The 18,344-nt window shown below is 46.9% G+C and overlaps 1 protein-coding gene across 1 annotated transcript in view; it reads right to left on the bottom strand.

Annotated features, from left to right (window-relative positions):
• DENND3 (DENN domain containing 3) overlaps positions 1-18,344 on the bottom strand; it is a 372,298-nt gene that overhangs the window by 122,881 nt on the left and 231,073 nt on the right. The window contains exon 16 of the mRNA XM_069220830.1: positions 468-597. Within this exon, the coding sequence (XP_069076931.1) occupies positions 468-597 (130 nt within the window). The remainder of the gene's footprint in view (positions 1-467; positions 598-18,344) is intronic.

Below are 18,344 nucleotides of genomic sequence, written 5' to 3'. Positions count from 1 at the left end.
TCCGAGCCCAACACTAGATGGCAGGAACAGTGCACAGCATGTGTATCTGCAGCTACACATGCCATCAAACACATATATATATATATATATATATATATATATATATATATTTAAATACATTTTCAAAAAGGGTTTGGATTTGGTGTGGGGGGCGCTAAAGCGCATCAGCACCCACTTCCTAACAGGTATGGACTGTGACTAAGTTAACATTCCAAGAAATACACTTGTCAAAGTGTTCCAGTGAAAAATGGGAAAAGCATGGTTGACATTTTAAAATTAAATGCAACTCAATGCGAAACAGTGCACATCTTAGGGTTTCAGGTATTTTACACTGGACAACATGGGAACTGTTGTGATGCAAATATGAAATGCTAAAACAATGACTGTATGCTAAAGAGAACATGTCAATCTGCCCAAAGACCACACATAATAAACCAGCAACATTTATGACAGTGTACATACAATACCTTCATTCTTTTGTCTGTCAAAATGTGACAATTTAGTGGCAGCATAAATTGCCTTGGGGGACTGCAATGATCCAACAACTGCATCCATGAGCAGAACATTCGTCAGAGCTTCTTGAACATACTGAGGATCCTGAAATAAAAAGTCAGTAAGTACAATGGTTTCCTCGCACAACCACATACCAGGTGTCAAAGTTAAGAGCAAAATGTTGCTAGAGAGACCAATTTTAATAATACACATCAAGTAGTATTTTTCATGCTGCACTGGTAGGTATTTATTGTGTTTCCTAATTGGCAGTGGTCGCTGGGAATACTGCTAGGTTCCCAGTCTCAAGAAAATGACCTTTTCCAGTATGCTCCCTGGAAATGTATGCATGCCATGTTCAGAATGCCTTCTTTTTTTAAGCAATGTGTTACCTACCTGTAACTTTAGTTCTCAAACATTGGTATCTTTTATATATTAACATACTTGCATCATTCCCTGTCATTACGCTGGGAGTTCCCAGTAAATGAGAATAGGAGTATGCAGTCCAAAACATATATAACATATGTTATGTAATGTAAAATGGCCATAGGCCTGAAACACAATGCGTTAGTAACACAACCAACTCATTTGATAAAAAACCTTAAACGGCAGCCAATGAGATGGAAGCTTGAACATCCCTACTCGCCCTAGAGGCCACCATCGCTTCAGATTTCAAAGCACAAGTGTGAGAATAGAACACAATGAGCCTCTAATTGGGGAGGAGGGAGGGTCGCAAGTGAATATATATATATATATATATATATATATATGATACCAATGTTGGCGAACTAGAGTTACAGGTAAGTAATTTCTTATCCAACATTGTATCTTTTATATATTTACATGCTTGAGTTAGAATGGCAAGCAGTACAATTAATTAAATATAACAAAGCAGGAAACAGACTCACCTTTAAAGTAACAGGTTTTTCAGGACTGTCTGTCCCACTCCTCTGTCAGTTTCTGCATCCACGTCTAGGCAGTAATGCTTTTTGAACGTATGCCTGCTCCTCAAGGAGGTTGCACAACAGATGTCTCTCAAAGGCACCCCAGCATAGAGTGCTGCCATCAAAGCCATGCCCCTGGTTGAATGCACCCTCACTTTTCCCTAGAGAGGTCAATTGGCTTTGCTATGACAGAAAGTAATGCAGGCTGAGAGCCAGCGGGCTATACCCTGTGTGACAGGGCTTGACCTTTTGTTGTTGAGTAAACAAAACAAATAACTGGTCTGGTGTGTGTATGTCCTTGGTTCTGTTTAGAGTGGATATCAGATATCTCAGTAAGTCCAACAAATGTAATGATCTTTCCGCAGATGAAGATGGGTTTGGAAATAAAGTCCTAATAATATCAGGTTCATTTAGGTGAAAGCAAGCTGGAACCTTTGGAATAAATTTAGGGTTGGTTCTAAGAATCACCCAATCTTTCATTAATCAGAGAAAAGGTTCTCTGATGAACACCTGGATCTGTCCCACTCTCCTTACAGATTTTAGCGCCAGAAGAGGAGCTGTCTTCCAAGAAACAAATTTAAAGTCTGCTCTATGTATTGGCTCAAAAGAAGGTAACATTAACTAACTGAGGATTGTGTTAAGTTCCTATGAAACTGGAGGATGTCAAAGAGGTGGAAAAGCTCTGAAGAGCCCTTTCATAAACTGTTTAATGATCCTTTGGGAAAACAGAGTAGTTGACAAATTTTCAGTCCTTCTAAACCTGGAGATTGCAGCCAGATGGAATCTCACCGATTAATGTTTGAGATGACTTTTGGCCAAACTTAGCAGATAGGGCAAGAGCGTAGAATACTTTACTTGAAGCAGATGATGACCATTATTACTGCACAAGGCACAGAAAGGCCTCCATTTAGCGTTAAGCCTTATTGGTTGCTGGTGCGCGAGCCTGCGCCAGACTCGGTTTACAATCCCTTGGAAGATCCAGATGCCCAAATTTTAGTTGGTCAGGTACCATGCTGTCAAATTCAGCGACTTGGGATCGTGGTGGAGAACCTCTCCCTGATGTATGGAAAACATCTTGGGATGCACCTTCAAAGGAATTCCTGGGCTTGCTGCTAACCGCAGAAACTCGTTGTACCAGTACTGGTGAGGCCACGCTGGAGCAATGTGGATAACAATGCAATATTCTTCCCTTTGCCTTTTACAACACCCTGGGGATCAGGGGGGAAAGGTGGAAAGCAGGAGGAAAACAACTTTAACCAACTGATCGAAAGAGCATTGCCCATTGTCCCTGGATGCCAAAACCTGCTTCCAAAGTGCGGGCATTTCTCGTTGTCCAGAGTAGCAAACAGATTGTTGGGTGACCCCCACTGACTGGAGTGGTAAACCACCTGTTTCTGTTCCGATTCCTACTTGAGACAATCCATCAAATGCCTACTGAGCGCAACCGCCTATCCTGTGAGAAAAGTCTATTTTCGCAACAGCTGTGCCTCTTCTGAAAGGACCCTGGATTGTGTTCCTCCCTGTTTAGTGATATATATAACATGAATGTTGTGCTGCCTGTTCTATTAAGGACCGGCTGACCGGCCAACCTGGGAGGAAACGCCTGTAGGCCAAGTCGTATAGTGCAGCGCTCCAACGCATTGATGTGTAGCTTGTGTTCTGCCTCCGACCAAATACTCCTGGTTGAAAGCTCTTGGAGGTGAGCTCACCATCCCTCCAGGGACGTAATTATAACTGTTCTGTTACTGGTAGGAAAGAAACACATGTGCTTAGTTTTGCTGGAATCCTCCACTACACTAAAGCCTGCTTCAACCGCCTTGTGACACAGACCGTCTCTTCCCATGAGTCTTCTACCTTCTTCATTGCAGATCCAGTTCCTGATGAACAGGTCTCATCCGAAGTGTGCAGAATAGAACGAGGCCTATACATGATGCTATCAGGCCCAATAGGGATTTGTATTGTCTCACTGTGCCTGTTTTCTTACAACATTTTTTGACATAATCTGTAACTTTCTCACCGCGTGGATGGCAAGCCCTTTCCTGAGTGTCAATTATTGTTCCCAGAAACTGGATTCTTTTCTGAAGAGCGAACAATAACTTTTCCCTGTTTAAAGTGAGACCCAACCTCTGGAATAGACTGATACAGGCATCAGTGGGTCCCACTGCTACCTCCATGGATGGCACTGACTAACCAGTCATCCAGATATGGGACCAACTTGTGACCTTCTCTTCTAAGAAAAGCAGCAACTGGTGCAAGGCATTTGGTGAATACGGTCGGTGGCAATTTGAGCCCAAGCGAAAGCGCCCTGAATTGGTAGTGCTGAGCAGTCACTGAAAATTTGCCTCTTCCATTTGTCCAAATTGAAGATGTTTCATGCAGGAGCAAAAAAGGAATTTCCCCTCCCAGCTTTTGAGGACCAGATGGAAGGGGTAGGGTGGGCAAACTAGGAGCCAAGCCCTTTTCTGATTATCATTGGTTTACTTTTGTGAGGAACTTCCCTCCCTTCTTGAAGATTTTCCATAAGCTTGTGTTTGGTTCCTATTGAAGGAGTATCCTTGATTGTAACTCAACTGTCTGTTGATAATAAGGCTGACTGAGTTCTATACTGACTGTTTCCTCCTCTGAAATTTTGTGTCCTACGTGAGCCACAAAAATTAGAAACTTCAAATCTGCAGTACTACAACAACCCCACGGCCTTTGTAATATAAGTATCTGTCTTAAGGCTCTGCAAAGCCTTATCAACAAGTTTCCCATTTTTGGCCGTCAAAAGGCACGTTCAAGATCTTGGATTAAACCTCTGCATGAAAGGCTGTAGATTTCAAGCAGCCTTGCCTCCTTAGCACAGCACCTCCTGCCAACTGGCAGAAACCTCGGTACCAAGCACCCATTGCCACATCAAAAATGAATAGTTCTTGCAGGTTCTCTCTTGTCCTCAGGAATAAGGTCCAATAATGGAGCTGTCATGCCACATCTGGAGCCTAGATGACTGCGTTAATGGAGTCTTGGTCCTCCGCTGAGTGGCTGAAGCAATTACAGAATCCATTGAATATGACCAGTGAAACATACTGGAGCTGAATCTGGAGCCTTATACATAATTTCCAGACAAGGCATTACAGCTGGAACCATAGCAGGTGTCTTCATAAATTTCAGCGCTTCCGACCAAACATAATCCCGACCAAACATAATCCAGAATAGGTATGAACTTTACATATGCTGGTGGTTGCTCCTTATAACAAAGAAAACAAGGTTGATCCACAGGAGCCATTGGTAAATTAACTTTCTTGGTTGCTCTTTCAATGAGTGAATGGAAGTCTGAAATGTCATCAGTAGCATCTTGTGGAATCAAACCATTGGTTCCCCCTAGGATAATAACATCTTGTCTCTGCAGTCCTCATATCATTATCTGGTGCTAATTCATCCTTCTCTCCATCCAAATCAGAAAAAGCAGAACCATTAGAATAAACATCATCCATATCCTCTTCATGGATCAAACCCCTTTGTGTTGGAGGACGAAGCAGTGACGACATTCTAGGAGGTGAAACTGGCAAAGGAGCAGGCTGAAGAGGCAGATGGGATCAGCAGACAACCCTGTAACAGGAATATTAGTTTGTGCCAACTTTGTAAAGGTATGCCTCATCTGCTCAAGTGTCAACAGGAAGGCCATTGGCACTTGTACCACATCCAGGTTTCTGTAATATTTAAATGTATCCTGTCTTAAGCACACTGGCACACCTCTAGATTCATATTCCTAATTACAAACAAATCCAGGACTCTTCATCGTGCTTTGCATCCTCTTCAAAATCCGGAACATACCTGACATCTAATTGCGATGGACTATAGGTAGTCAGGGAGGCATAATCACTAGCCTCTTCCTCTTGTTCTGATTACAACAACTGCACAGGTGGCTCCTCCGGGACTCTTAGGGGTAAAACAACATCACCATCCACATCTTCTCTTAATTCTTTGACTCCAAACGATGACACCATCACTGAACTGGTCTTTTCTGTCGACGGTATGTTCTTCGAAATCAACAACGTGGACATACATGACGAGGGCACAGACATCAACAACGTGGATTCAGACAGCACTGTTGTCAACAGCATTGCCACTGTCGAAGGCCCCAGTTGATTGGGCAGCCATCGTCGACGGTGTCACCGACAAAGACAGTGCAACCAATATTTTCAACGGCGACGTTGACGCAGTCACCAACATCATGGTTAATGACATTGACGGTCTCAACGTGGAATAGGATTCTTTAGCAGATTTTTTTTTTTTTCCTATGGCCCCAGTGAGCCTCTGAATTGCCCAAACTCAGATTTACCAGCAGAGGAGGTGGCAGCAAGCGCAGTGCCAAAGGGGTCATGTTAAGGAAGGTGTAGAAGCCTCCTGTTACGCGCTGCCTTCACTGCCAGAAGTGCTTGGGGGTGGGAGGCGGCTCATCTCATGGAAACTTCCCCTGAAGAGGGGTCATCTCCTGTAGCAGGAGGAATATTCTCTTTACTCATCAGAAATAATGCCAATCCTTAACAGTCTTCGAGAAAAATGACTTACAAATTTTGCAAGCCATTTGTGTCTACATTTTGATCTGTAACTTCTTCGAACTATGGCAGATTTTCGAAAGAAATATACCGTTCCGTCCACTGGATCATTCTGGTTGCAGGGATATATAGGGTATGTAGGTTCAGTAAGAACCTTGGGTACCCAGAGCCAATACCTGAACTACACCTTGCAGTGGTTTTTCAATGTGTACCGGGTATACAGAAATTAATTTGGTAAATTATAAAGAGTGAAAAATAGGTATCAAGAAAACAAATGTATTATTGAACTGGGCCCAGGATATGGAGTTTAGAAGCAGTGGTTATTTGCACATCTCTGAATTCGTGGGTACCCATACTAGCATGTGAATTTGTGGGCCTTTCTCAAAATGACACCTTTCTTACACATGGTCTTACACTTGGAAATGCAGAGAAACACAATTGGTAATACCACGTGTTCTATTATTCTGTGTTCCCCTAAGTCTCCCGATAAAAACGGTACCTCACTTGTGTGGGTAGGCCTAGTGCCCACAAAATTAAATGGCCCAAAACGCAACATGGATACATCAAATGTTTCTAACAAACAGACCCTTTTTTGGACAGTTGTCTAGCTGAGGATTTTGGGCCCTAGCTCAGCCAGCACCCAGGGAAACCTAGCAAATGTGTACAATTTAAAAAGCTAGACACCCAGGGAAATCCAGGATGGGGTGACTTGTTCATCAGGTTTTGTTATCCAGAAACCCTTGCAAACTTCAAAAGTTGTCTTAAAAAAAGCCCCCAAAAACACCAACATTTTCTTCACGTGTGATGGAAAATTCTAGAATCTGAGGGGAGCCACACATTTCCTGCCACCCAGCCTTCCCCCAGGTCTCCCAATAAAAATGCTACCTCACTTGTGTGGGTGGGCCAAGTGCCCATGATGGGGAGTGGCCCAAAACATATTGTGGACACATCAAAATTATCCGTCACAAAACAACCTGTTTTTGCAAGGTGGGGCACCTGCATTTTCGCTCTGAGACTCGGTGGCCATCTAAGAAAACCTACCAAACACAGAAACATCTGAAAACTAGACATCGAGTCCAGGGAGTTGTGGCTGGCATGGATCCCATTTTGGTACCCAGAATCCCCTGCAAACCTCAAATTTAGCACAGAATTATCAAATTTTCCCCACATTTCTCTGTGGGATTATCGTGCCAGCACAAATTTTCTACCACCCAGCGTTCCCCTCGATCTCCTGATGAAAATGATACATTGCTTGTGTAGGTGGGCCAAGTGCCTGTGATAGGTAAGGGCCAAAAACATGTGGAATTTGGGGGGGAACCAAAGAGGATCCAACAGGGAATTTTTTTCCCATACTTTTTCGGGCTGACTCTGCTTTGGGCACCTGCACAAGTGAAGCAGAGTTTTTATCAGTACAGATGGGACAGTGCCTTGTGGTAAGTATTTTGTGGATTTCTGCAGATTCTGAAATTTTACGTAACAGAAATTTAGGGAAAATGTGCGGTTTCAGGCAAAGTTGGAGGTTGGCAGGGCATTGTGGGTAAGAAAATGGTAATTTCACTTACCTTTTCACTGAAAAGACGTCAGCTCCCGAGGCTGTTTTTAGAAAAACCAAATCCCTTAGCTGTAAACAGCAGAGGGATTTGGTGGATGTGTGATGAGGACAGAACGGTTACGTCCTTAGCACACTATCGTTGGTAATGAGGACTGTACCGTTCCATCCACAGCAGCGATGGGGTTAAAAAGGTGAGTCTTCAACTTTCCTAAATTGGAGCAGCTTTGGGGCAGTGCTGATGGATACAAGGATGTTGTTCCAGATCCTGGTTGCATGGATGGAAAATGCCAGCTGTCTTTTTATTTTTATTTTTTACGTTTATTAGACTGCACTCTGATGGTATCCTGACTGTGGGTGTGCCGAGAACTACCACAGATGGTGAGCTTGTCTGCAAAGTAAGCGGGGTGCTGGTCCTTATGGCTCAGTGAATGATGCAAGCCTGTAGCATCTTCAAAGCCAGCTGCAAGAGAGGCCAATGGAGTTTCGACAAGATGGGGGTAATGTGATCATAGTCCTTTGGGCCATGGATAAGACATTCTGCTGTGTTTTAGATGCCTTTAAGGGATGCTTGTGTGGAGTCTGGGAGGCCACTGAGTAGGACATTACCACCAACCAGATGCATAAATACACAGGCTTGAACAGCAGTTCTGAAGTTGCTAACTGGAAAAAAACGGGTTGGCCTTCTTTAGAAAACCACTTGTACTGGGTCTTTTTTCTTGCTATTTTATTTTTCTCTCTGGCAATGTGTTCCTTAAGGGTGAAGTTGGTGTCCTAGTTCAATACAAGTGATGTTGCATTTGGTGAAAGTTGTGGTTCAAAGCAGTCAAGGTTCAGATCAATAAGTCAGGTTTGAAAGTTGGGATTCAAAGCCATCAAGGTTCATGTCATTAAGCCAGGTTTGAACAATGGGTCAGAAGCTGTCGAGGTTTAGGTCGTTAAGCCAGGTTTAAAATGTTTCTAGCAGTACCACAAAGGGTGAGAAACTACACACTACTGCATAATGCATTGGGATGAACTGAATGCAGGGATGTGAGGCTGTGTGCCCACCCTCCTTCTGTTTAAAAAGGCTCCCTTGAGCAAATGAGCTGACTAACTCTGGTTGATACACCTGTGTGCCAGTGAGTGGTACTGAGGCCTGAGAAGAACTTGGCAGCATTTTCAGCATCCCCAGAGAGAAACAAGCCTGCTGCTCTCTACAGATGGGCTGAATCCAGAAACGTGTCTAGAGATGCACAGCACAAACTGCACCAACAAAGGTTACAAATTACAGTCTTAACATGGTAGTAATGTGAACTTGTACTAAATTTACCATCATGCATTGGGGCGAATTGAATGAACTGCATGCTGGGATGTGAGGCAGTGTATTCCTAGCCCTACTTCTGTTTGAACGGTTTGTTGTTCTTGGCAAATAACAGGCATTTTGTCTTGGTTGGGTTGAGCTCCAGATGGGAGCTGTACTTCTACACCTGGATGATCTGCAAGCAGTGTTTGACATGTTGAATGTTTGAAGCAGAGGAGACTCTCAAGTAGAGATTGTACCACTGACATACTGTTGAATCTTGGAAATGTTATCTGGGAGTAGAGCACCAAGTGCCTCCATGTGGGGGAGCGTAGATAAAATTGAAACAAGATGGCCACATGCCTATCAGCGCTGCAGCCCACTTGCCATTCCCTGTATATACTGTGAGCCCTGGAGGGCAGACAGATGACTGAAAAGCATCAGCTGGCAGAATTCAAGCAGACACTGAGGCAACCCTAATGGTGCTGGAACTACAGGCTGAGAGCGGATTTCTGCTGATTAAAAATGTCCCTGTGACATTGGCCTAACTCGCCACAGCCCAGCACAAGTTCCGGACCCTCCCCCGAAGGGAGGCTGGTGATGGGGGCTTCCAGTACTGACTACGGCCTAGATACAGAAGCCACTGTGAGCACAGGCCGCCAGGGGTGGTGCCAGGTGAGACGGGCTGCAGCTACTGGAGGTGGAGCAGAGAGCAGTAGCAGAAGGCCAGGAGCCTGACTGGTGAGCGCTGAGGCGAGACTGCGTAGACAAGAGCAGCTGAATCGGTAGGTGTAGGAAAGTACCATCTTGCCTGGCATGTTACCCCCATTTTCACTGTATGTATGTGTAAAGAAATGGCTCCCTGTTGCAGTTACCCCCCACTTTTTGCCTGATACTGATGCTGACTTGACTGAGAAGTGTGCTGGGACCCTGCTAATCAGGCCCCAGCACCAGTGTTCTTTCACCTAAAATGTACCATTGATTCCACAATTGGCACACCCTGGCACCCAGATAAGTCCCTTGTAACTGGTACCTCTGGTACCAAGGGCCCTGATGCCAGGGAAGGTCTCTAAGGGCTGCAGCATGTATTATGCCACCCTAGAGACCCCTCACGCAGCACAGACACACTGCTTACCAGCTTGTGTGTGCTAGTGAGAACAAAATGAGTAAGTCGACATGGCACTCCCCTCAGGGTGCCATGCCAGCCTCTCACTGCCTATGCAGTATAGGTAAGACACCCCTCTAGCAGGCCTTACAGCCCTAAGGCAGGGTGCACTATACCATAGGTGAGGGTACCAGTGCATGAGCATGGTACCCCTACAGTGTCTAAACAAAACCTTAGACATTGTAAGTGCAGGGTAGCCATAAGAGTATATGGTCTGGGAGTCTGTTTTGCACGAACTCCACAGCCCCATAATGGCTACACTGAAAACTGAGAAGTTTGGTATCAAACTTCTCAGCACAATAAATGCACACTGATGCCAGTGTACATTTTATTGCAAAATACACCCCAGAGGGCACCTTAGAGGTGCCCCCTGAAACTTAACCGACTGTCTGTGTAGGCTGACTAGTTCCAGCAGCCTGCCACACTAGAGACATGTTGCTGGCCCCATGGGGAGAGTGCCTTTGTCACTCTGAGGCCAGTAACAAAGCCTGCACTGGGTGGAGATGCTAACACCTCCCCCAGGCAGGAGCTGTAACACCTGGCGGTGAGCCTCAAAGGCTCACCCCTTTGTCACAGCACCGCAGGACACTCCAGCTAGTGGAGTTGCCCGCCCCCTCCGGCCCCGGCCCCCACTTTTGGCGGCAAGGCCGGAGAAAATAATGAGAATAACAAGGAGGAGTCACTGGCCAGTCAGGACCGCCCCTAAGGTGTCCTGAGCTGAGGTGACTCTAACTTTTAGAAATCCTCCATCTTGCAGATGGAGGATTCCCCCAATAGGGTTAGGATTGTGACCCCCTCCCCTTGGGAGGAGGCACAAAGAGGGTGTACCCACCCTCAGGGCTAGTAGCCATTGGCTACTAACCCCCCAGACCTAAACACGCCCTTAAATTTAGTATTTAAGGGCTACCCTGAACCCTAGAAAATTAGATTCCTGCAACAACAAGAAGAAGGACTGCCTAGCTGAAAACCCCTGCAGAGGAAGACCAGAAGACAACAACTGCCTTGGCTCCAGAAACTCACCGGCCTGTCTCCTGCCTTCCAAAGAACTCTGCTCCAGCGACGCCTTCCAAAGGGACCAGCGACCTCTGAATCCTCTGAGGACTGCCCTGCTTCGACGACGACAAGAAACTCCCGAGGACAGCGGACCTGCTCCAAAAAGACTGCAACTTTATCCAAAGAAGCAGCTTTAAAGAACCCTGCAATCTCCCCGCAAGAAGCATGAGACTTGCAACACTGCACCCGGCGACCCCGACTCGGCTGGTGGAGAACCAACACCTCAGGGAGGACCCCCGGACTACTCTACGACTGTGAGTACCAAAACCTGTCCCCCCTGAGCACCCACAGCGCCGCCTGCAGAGGGAATCCCGAGGCTTCCCCTGACCGCGACTCTCTGAAACCTAAGTCCCGACGCCTGGAAAAAACCCTGCACCCGCAGCCCCCAGGACCTGAAGGACCTGACTTTCACTGCAGAAGTGACCCCCAGGAGTACCTCTCCCTTGCCCAAGTGGAGGTTTCCCCGAGGAAGCCCCCCCTGGCCTGCCTGCAGCGCTGAAGAGATCCCTTGATCTCTCATTGACTTCCATTGCGAACCCGACGCTTGTTCTAACACTGCACCCGGCCGCCCCCGCGCCGCTGAGGGTGAAATTTCTGTGTGGGCTTGTGTCCCCCCCGGTGCCCTACAAAACCCCCCTGGTCTGCCCTCCGAAGACGCGGGTACTTACCTGCTGGCAGACTGGAACCGGGGCACCCCCTTCTCTCCATTGAAGCCTATGCGTTTTGGGCACCACTTTGAACTCTGCACCTGACCGGCCCTGAGCTGCTGGTGTGGTAACTTTGGGGTTGCTCTGAACCCCCAACGGTGGGCTACCTTGGACCAAGAACTGAACCCTGTAAGTGTCTTACTTACCTGGTAAAACTAACAAAAATTTACCTCCCCCAGGAACTGTGAAAATTGCACTAAGTGTCCACTTTTAAAATAGCTATTTGTGAATAACTTGAAAAGTATACATGCAATTGAAATGATTCAAAGTTCCTAATGTACTTACCTGCAATACCTTTCAAACAAGATATTGCATGTTAAATTTGAACCTGTGGTTCTTAAAATAAACTAAGAAAATATATTTTTCTATAACAAAACCTATTGGCTGGATTTGTCTTCTCTGAGTGTGTGTACCTCATTTATTGTCTCTGTGTATGTACAACAAATGCTTAACACTACTCCTTGGATAAGCCTACTGCTCGACCACACTACCACAAAATAGAGCATTAGTATTATCTCTTTTTACCACTATTTTACCTCTAAGGGGAACCCTTGGACTCTGTGCATGCTATTCCTTACTTTGAAATAGCACATACAGAGCCAACTTCCTACATTGGTGGATCAGCGGTGGGGTACAAGACTTTGCATTTGCTGGACTACTCAGCCAATACCTGATCACACGACAAATTCCAAAATTGTCATTAGAAATTGATTTTTGCAATTTGAAAAGTTTTCTAAATTCTTAAAAAAGTCCTGCTAGGGCCTTGTGTTAGTCCCTGTTAGCATTTTCTTTTAGAGTTTAAAAGTTTGGTAAAAGTTTGAATTAGATTCTAGAACTAGTTTTAGTTTCTTAAAAAGTATTCCAACTTTTAGAAGCATAATGTCTAGCACAGATGTGAATGTGGTGGAACTCGACACCACACCTTACCTCCATCTCAAGATGAGGGAGCTAAGGTCACTCTGTAAAATAAAGAAAATAACAATGGGCCCCAGACCTTCCAAACTACAGCTCCAGGAGCTGTTGGCAGAGTTTGCAAAGGCCAACCCCTCTGAGGATGGCAACACAGAGGATGAAAATAGTGACTTGGAGGGTGATTCCCCCCCACCAGTCCTATCTAGGGAGAACAGGGCCTCTCAAGCCCTGACTCCACAAATAATAGTCAGAGATGCTGGTTCCCTCACAGGAGGGACCAACCTCTCTGAAATCACTGAGGATAACTCCAGTGAAGAGGACATCCAGTTAGCCAGGATGGCCAAAAGATTGGCTTTGGAAAGACAGATCCTAGCCATAGAAAGGGAAAGACAAGAGATGGGCCTAGGACCCATCAATGGTGGCAGCAACATAAATAGGGTCAGAGATTCTCCTGACATGTTGAAAATCCCTAAAGGGATTGTAACTAAATATGAAGATGGTGATGACATCACCAAATGGTTCACAGCTTTTGAGAGGGCTTGTGTAACCAGAAAAGTGAACAGATCTCACTGGGGTGCTCTCCTTTGGGAAATGTTCACAGGAAAGTGTAGGGATAGACTCCTCACACTCTCTGGAAAAGATGCAGAATCTTATGACCTCATGAAGGGTACCCTGATTGAGGGCTTTGGATTCTCCACTGAGGAGTATAGAATTAGATTCAGGGGGGCTCAAAAATCCTCGAGCCAGACCTGGGTTGATTATGTTGACTACTCAGTGAAAACACTGGATGGTTGGGTAACTGGAAATGAAGTGTATGACTATGTTGGGCTTTATAATTTGTTTATGAAAGAACACATTCTAAGTAACTGCTTCAATGAAAAGTTGCATCAGTATCTGGTAGACCTAGGTCCAATTTCTCCCCAAGAATTGGGAAAGAAGGCAGACCACTGGGTCAAGACTAGGGTAACCAAAACTTCCACTGGGGGTGACCAAAAGAAAGGGGTTACAAAGCCTCCCCAGGAGAAAGTGGGTGACACTAGAAACAAAGAAAAAGAGTCCCCTGTAGGCCCCCAAAAACCAGACCAGGTGGGTGGGCCCAGAGACACAACCCAAAACAAAGGTGGGTACCAGGGTAAGAGCTGGGATGCCACTAAGGCATGGTGCCATAACTGTAAACAGACAGGGCACCACACCAAGGACACTTCTTGTCCCAAAAACAAACCCCCTAGCAAAATTCCAGGGGTGACCAGTGTAGCCATGGGGGATGACTCCTCAGATGAGGAGGTCTTCATAGCCTTCAACTGGAAAAAGGGCCCAACAGGTGAGTTGGAGATTCCAGAGGGAAGTAGACACTTCCACCACCTACTGGTGAATGGAATCCCAGCCACTGCCCTGAGAGACACTTGTGCCAGTCACACTATTGTGCATGACAGGCTGGTGTTCTCAAACCAGTACATCCCAGGTGAGACTGCCAGAGTAAGAGTTAGCCCAGACAGGGTCACTTGTAGGCCAGTGGCTTTTGTGCCCATAGAAGTGGGTGGGACTTTTAGCTGGAGAAGGGTGGTAGTCAGTACAGACCTCCCCCTTGATTGTCTCCTTGGAAATGACTACCCAGAGGTTAGTCAGAGCCCAAGAGAGGAACTGGTCCAGTGCCAGTCCTCTCCCAAGGATTCTGGAGTGCCTACCTCTGCAGTAAATGCAAGTAGGCCCCAGAAGAAAAAGAAAAGGAAACAGAGTAGGAAAGGTGGACAACCTTTAGCCAAGGTTCCAGCAAGCCAAGGAGATTCTGCTCCAGTAGGGGAGAACTCCAAAAGTGGCTCTGATAAAGTCCAACCTGACCCACAAGAAGTCCTGGCTAGTCAGGCAACTGTTAAGCCTGAGTGGGTGGCTCCTCAGCTAACAGAAGAAAGAGTGGAAGAAGGGTGTTTACTACAAGATGTGGTAACCCCCCACTCTAATACAGCAGACAGGCACCCTGAACCCAAAGAAGCCTGTAACTTAGCCCCTTCCCTTGTAGGAAAAGAGCTAAAGGTGTGGTTCTGGGCACTGACAGCAGTCAGTGGCCTCTGCTGGGTGTTAGCCTTTATGGCTGCACTATCCTTGGCATGGTGGTCTGACCCCATGCCAAATAGCAAGTTAGGCCCCCTGACCCTGTTGGTCATGGTGGGGTTACTCCAGCTCTGGGTAACCTCTTTGGGTAAGCTAGGGGTGACCCTGGCTAAGATAAGATTAGCAGAGGTGGATACCTCTAACCCCAAAATAGAGAGAATGGGTGAAGACATAAAAAGCACAGACAAGAGGCAGTTCAGACTAGGTCCTATCACTGTGGAAGTGGGTCAGTTCCCCAGAGGGAATGACCTGAACAGGAGGATGTAAGGCAGAGTAGGCCCTGCAACAAACCAGCCTATTTCCTCTACTCTTCTTCGCCTAACAGACTAGGAAGACTCTCCCAGCTTTGGCTGAGTCTCCTGGCCTGTGGGCTGGGGGGGGGGCTTGTGTAAAGAAATGGCTCCCTGTTGCAGTTACCCCCCACTTTTTGCCTGATACTGATGCTGACTTGACTGAGAAGTGTGCTGGGACCCTGCTAATCAGGCCCCAGCACCAGTGTTCTTTCACCTAAAATGTACCATTGATTCCACAATTGGCACACCCTGGCACCCAGATAAGTCCCTTATAACTGGTACCTCTGGTACCAAGGGCCCTGATGCCAGGGAAGGTCTCTAAGGGCTGCAGCATGTATTATGCCACCCTAGAGACCCCTCACCCAGCACAGACACACTGCTTACCAGCTTGTGTGTGCTAGTGAGAACAAAATGAGTAAGTCGACATGGCACTCCCCTCAGGGTGCCATGCCAGCCTCTCACTGCCTATGCAGTATAGGTAAGACACCCCTCTAGCAGGCCTTACAGCCCTAAGGCAGGGTGCACTATACCATAGGTGAGGGTACCAGTGCATGAGCATGGTACCCCTACAGTGTCTAAACAAAACCTTAGACATTGTAAGTGCAGGGTAGCCATAAGAGTATATGGTCTGGGAGTCTGTTTTGCACGAACTCCACAGCCCCATAATGGCTACACTGAAAACTGAGAAGTTTGGTATCAAACTTCTCAGCACAATAAATGCACACTGATGCCAGTGTACATTTTATTGCAAAATACACCCCAGAGGGCACCTTAGAGGTGCCCCCTGAAACTTAACCGACTGTCTGTGTAGGCTGACTAGTTCCAGCAGCCTGCCACACTAGAGACATGTTGCTGGCCCCATGGGGAGAGTGCCTTTGTCACTCTGAGGCCAGTAACAAAGCCTGCACTGGGTGGAGATGCTAACACCTCCCCCAGGCAGGAGCTGTAACACCTGGCGGTGAGCCTCAAAGGCTCACCCCTTTGTCACAGTACCGCAGGACACTCCAGCTAGTGGAGTTGCCCGCCCCCTCTGGCCCCGGCCCCCACTTTTGGCGGCAAGGCCGGAGAAAATAATGAGAATAACAAGGAGGAGTCACTGGCCAGTCAGGACCGCCCCTAAGGTGTCCTGAGCTGAGGTGACTCTAACTTTTAGAAATCCTCCATCTTGCAGATGGAGGATTCCCCCAATAGGGTTAGGATTGTGACCCCCTCCCCTTGGGAGGAGGCACAAAGAGGGTGTACCCACCCTCAGGGCTAGTAGCCATTGGCTACTAACCCCCCAGACCTAAACACGCCCTTAAATTTAGTATTTAAGGGCTACCCTGAACCCTAGAAAATTAGATTCCTGCAACAACAAGAAGAAGGACTGCCTAGCTGAAAACCCCTGCAGAGGAAGACCAGAAGACAACAACTGCCTTGGCTCCAGAAACTCACCGGCCTGTCTCCTGCCTTCCAAAGAACTCTGCTCCAGCGACGCCTTCCAAAGGGACCAGCGACCTCTGAATCCTCTGAGGACTGCCCTGCTTCGACGACGACAAGAAACTCCCGAGGACAGCGGACCTGCTCCAAAAAGACTGCAACTTTATCCAAAGAAGCAGCTTTAAAGAACCCTGCAATCTCCCCGCAAGAAGCGTGAGACTTGCAACACTGCACCCGGCGACCCCGACTCGGCTGGTGGAGAACCAACACCTCAGGGAGGACCCCCGGACTACTCTACGACTGTGAGTACCAAAACCAGTCCCCCCTGAGCCCCCACAGCGCCGCCTGCAGAGGGAATCCCGAGGCTTCCCCTGACCGCGACTCTCTGAAACCTAAGTCCCGACGCCTGGAAAAGACCCTGCACCCGCAGCCCCCAGGACCTGAAGGACCGGACTTTCACTGCAGAAGTGACCCCCAGGAGTACCTCTCCCTTGCCCAAGTGGAGGTTTCCCCGAGGAAGCCCCCCCTGGCCTGCCTGCAGCGCTGAAGAGATCCCTTGATCTCTCATTGACTTCCATTGCGAACCCGACGCTTGTTCTAACACTGCACCCGGCCGCCCCCGCGCCGCTGAGGGTGAAATTTCTGTGTGGGCTTGTGTCCCCCCCGGTGCCCTACAAAACCCCCCTGGTCTGCCCCCTGAAGACGCGGGTACTTACCTGCTGGCAGACTGGAACCGGGGCACCCTCTTCTCTCCATTGAAGCCTATGCGTTTTGGGCACCACTTTGAACTCTGCACCTGACCGGCCCTGAGCTGCTGGTGTGGTAACTTTGGGGTTGCTCTGAACCCCCAACGGTGGGCTACCTTGGACCAAGAACTGAACCCTGTAAGTGTCTTACTTACCTGGTAAAACTAACAAAAACTTACCTCCCCCAGGAACTGTGAAAATTGCACTAAGTGTCCACTTTTAAAATAGCTATTTGTGAATAACTTGAAAAGTATACATGCAATTGAAATGATTCAAAGTTCCTAATGTACTTACCTGCAATACCTTTCAAACAAGATATTGCATGTTAAATTTGAACCTGTGGTTCTTAAAATAAACTAAGAAAATATATTTTTCTATAACAAAACCTATTGGCTGGATTTGTCTCTGAGTGTGTGTACCTCATTTATTGTCTCTGTGTATGTACAACAAATGCTTAACACTACTCCTTGGATAAGCCTACTGCTCGACCACACTACCACAAAATAGAGCATTAGTATTATCTCTTTTTACCACTATTTTACCTCTAAGGGGAACCCTTGGACTCTGTGCATGCTATTCCTTACTTTGAAATAGCACATACAGAGCCAACTTCCTACAGTATGTATGTTTTAGCCCTTGTGTCACTGGGATCCTGGCAGGCAGGACCCCAGTGCTCATAGTATGTGTTCCCTGTGTGGTGCCTAAATGTATCACTGAGGCTCTGCTAACCAGAACCTCAGTGTTTATGCTCTCTCTGCTTTCTAAATTTGTCACTGCAGGCTAGTGACTAAATTTACTAATTCTCATTGGCACACTGGTACACCCATATAATTCCCTTGTATATGGTACTTAGGTACCCAGGGTATTGGGGTCCCAGGAGATCCCTATGGGCTGCAGCATTTCTTTTGCCACCCATGGGGAGCTCAGACAATTCTTACACAGGCCTGCCACTGCAGCCTGAGTGAAATAACGTCCACGTTATTTCACAGCCATTTTTCACTGCACATAAGTAACTTATAAGTCACCTATATGTCTAACCTTCACTTGGTGAAGGTTGGGTGCCAAGTTACTTAGTGTGTGGGCCCCCTGGCACTAGCCAAGGTGCTCCCACATCGTTCAGGGCAAATTCCCCGGACTT

This window comes from Pleurodeles waltl, chromosome 2_2 (assembly GCF_031143425.1).
Source record: "Pleurodeles waltl isolate 20211129_DDA chromosome 2_2, aPleWal1.hap1.20221129, whole genome shotgun sequence".
NCBI classification, from domain to species: Eukaryota; Metazoa; Chordata; class Amphibia; order Caudata; family Salamandridae; genus Pleurodeles; species Pleurodeles waltl.
The sequence above is the reverse complement of the archived record's forward strand: the minus strand, read 5'-3'. Positions and strand labels throughout refer to the sequence as shown.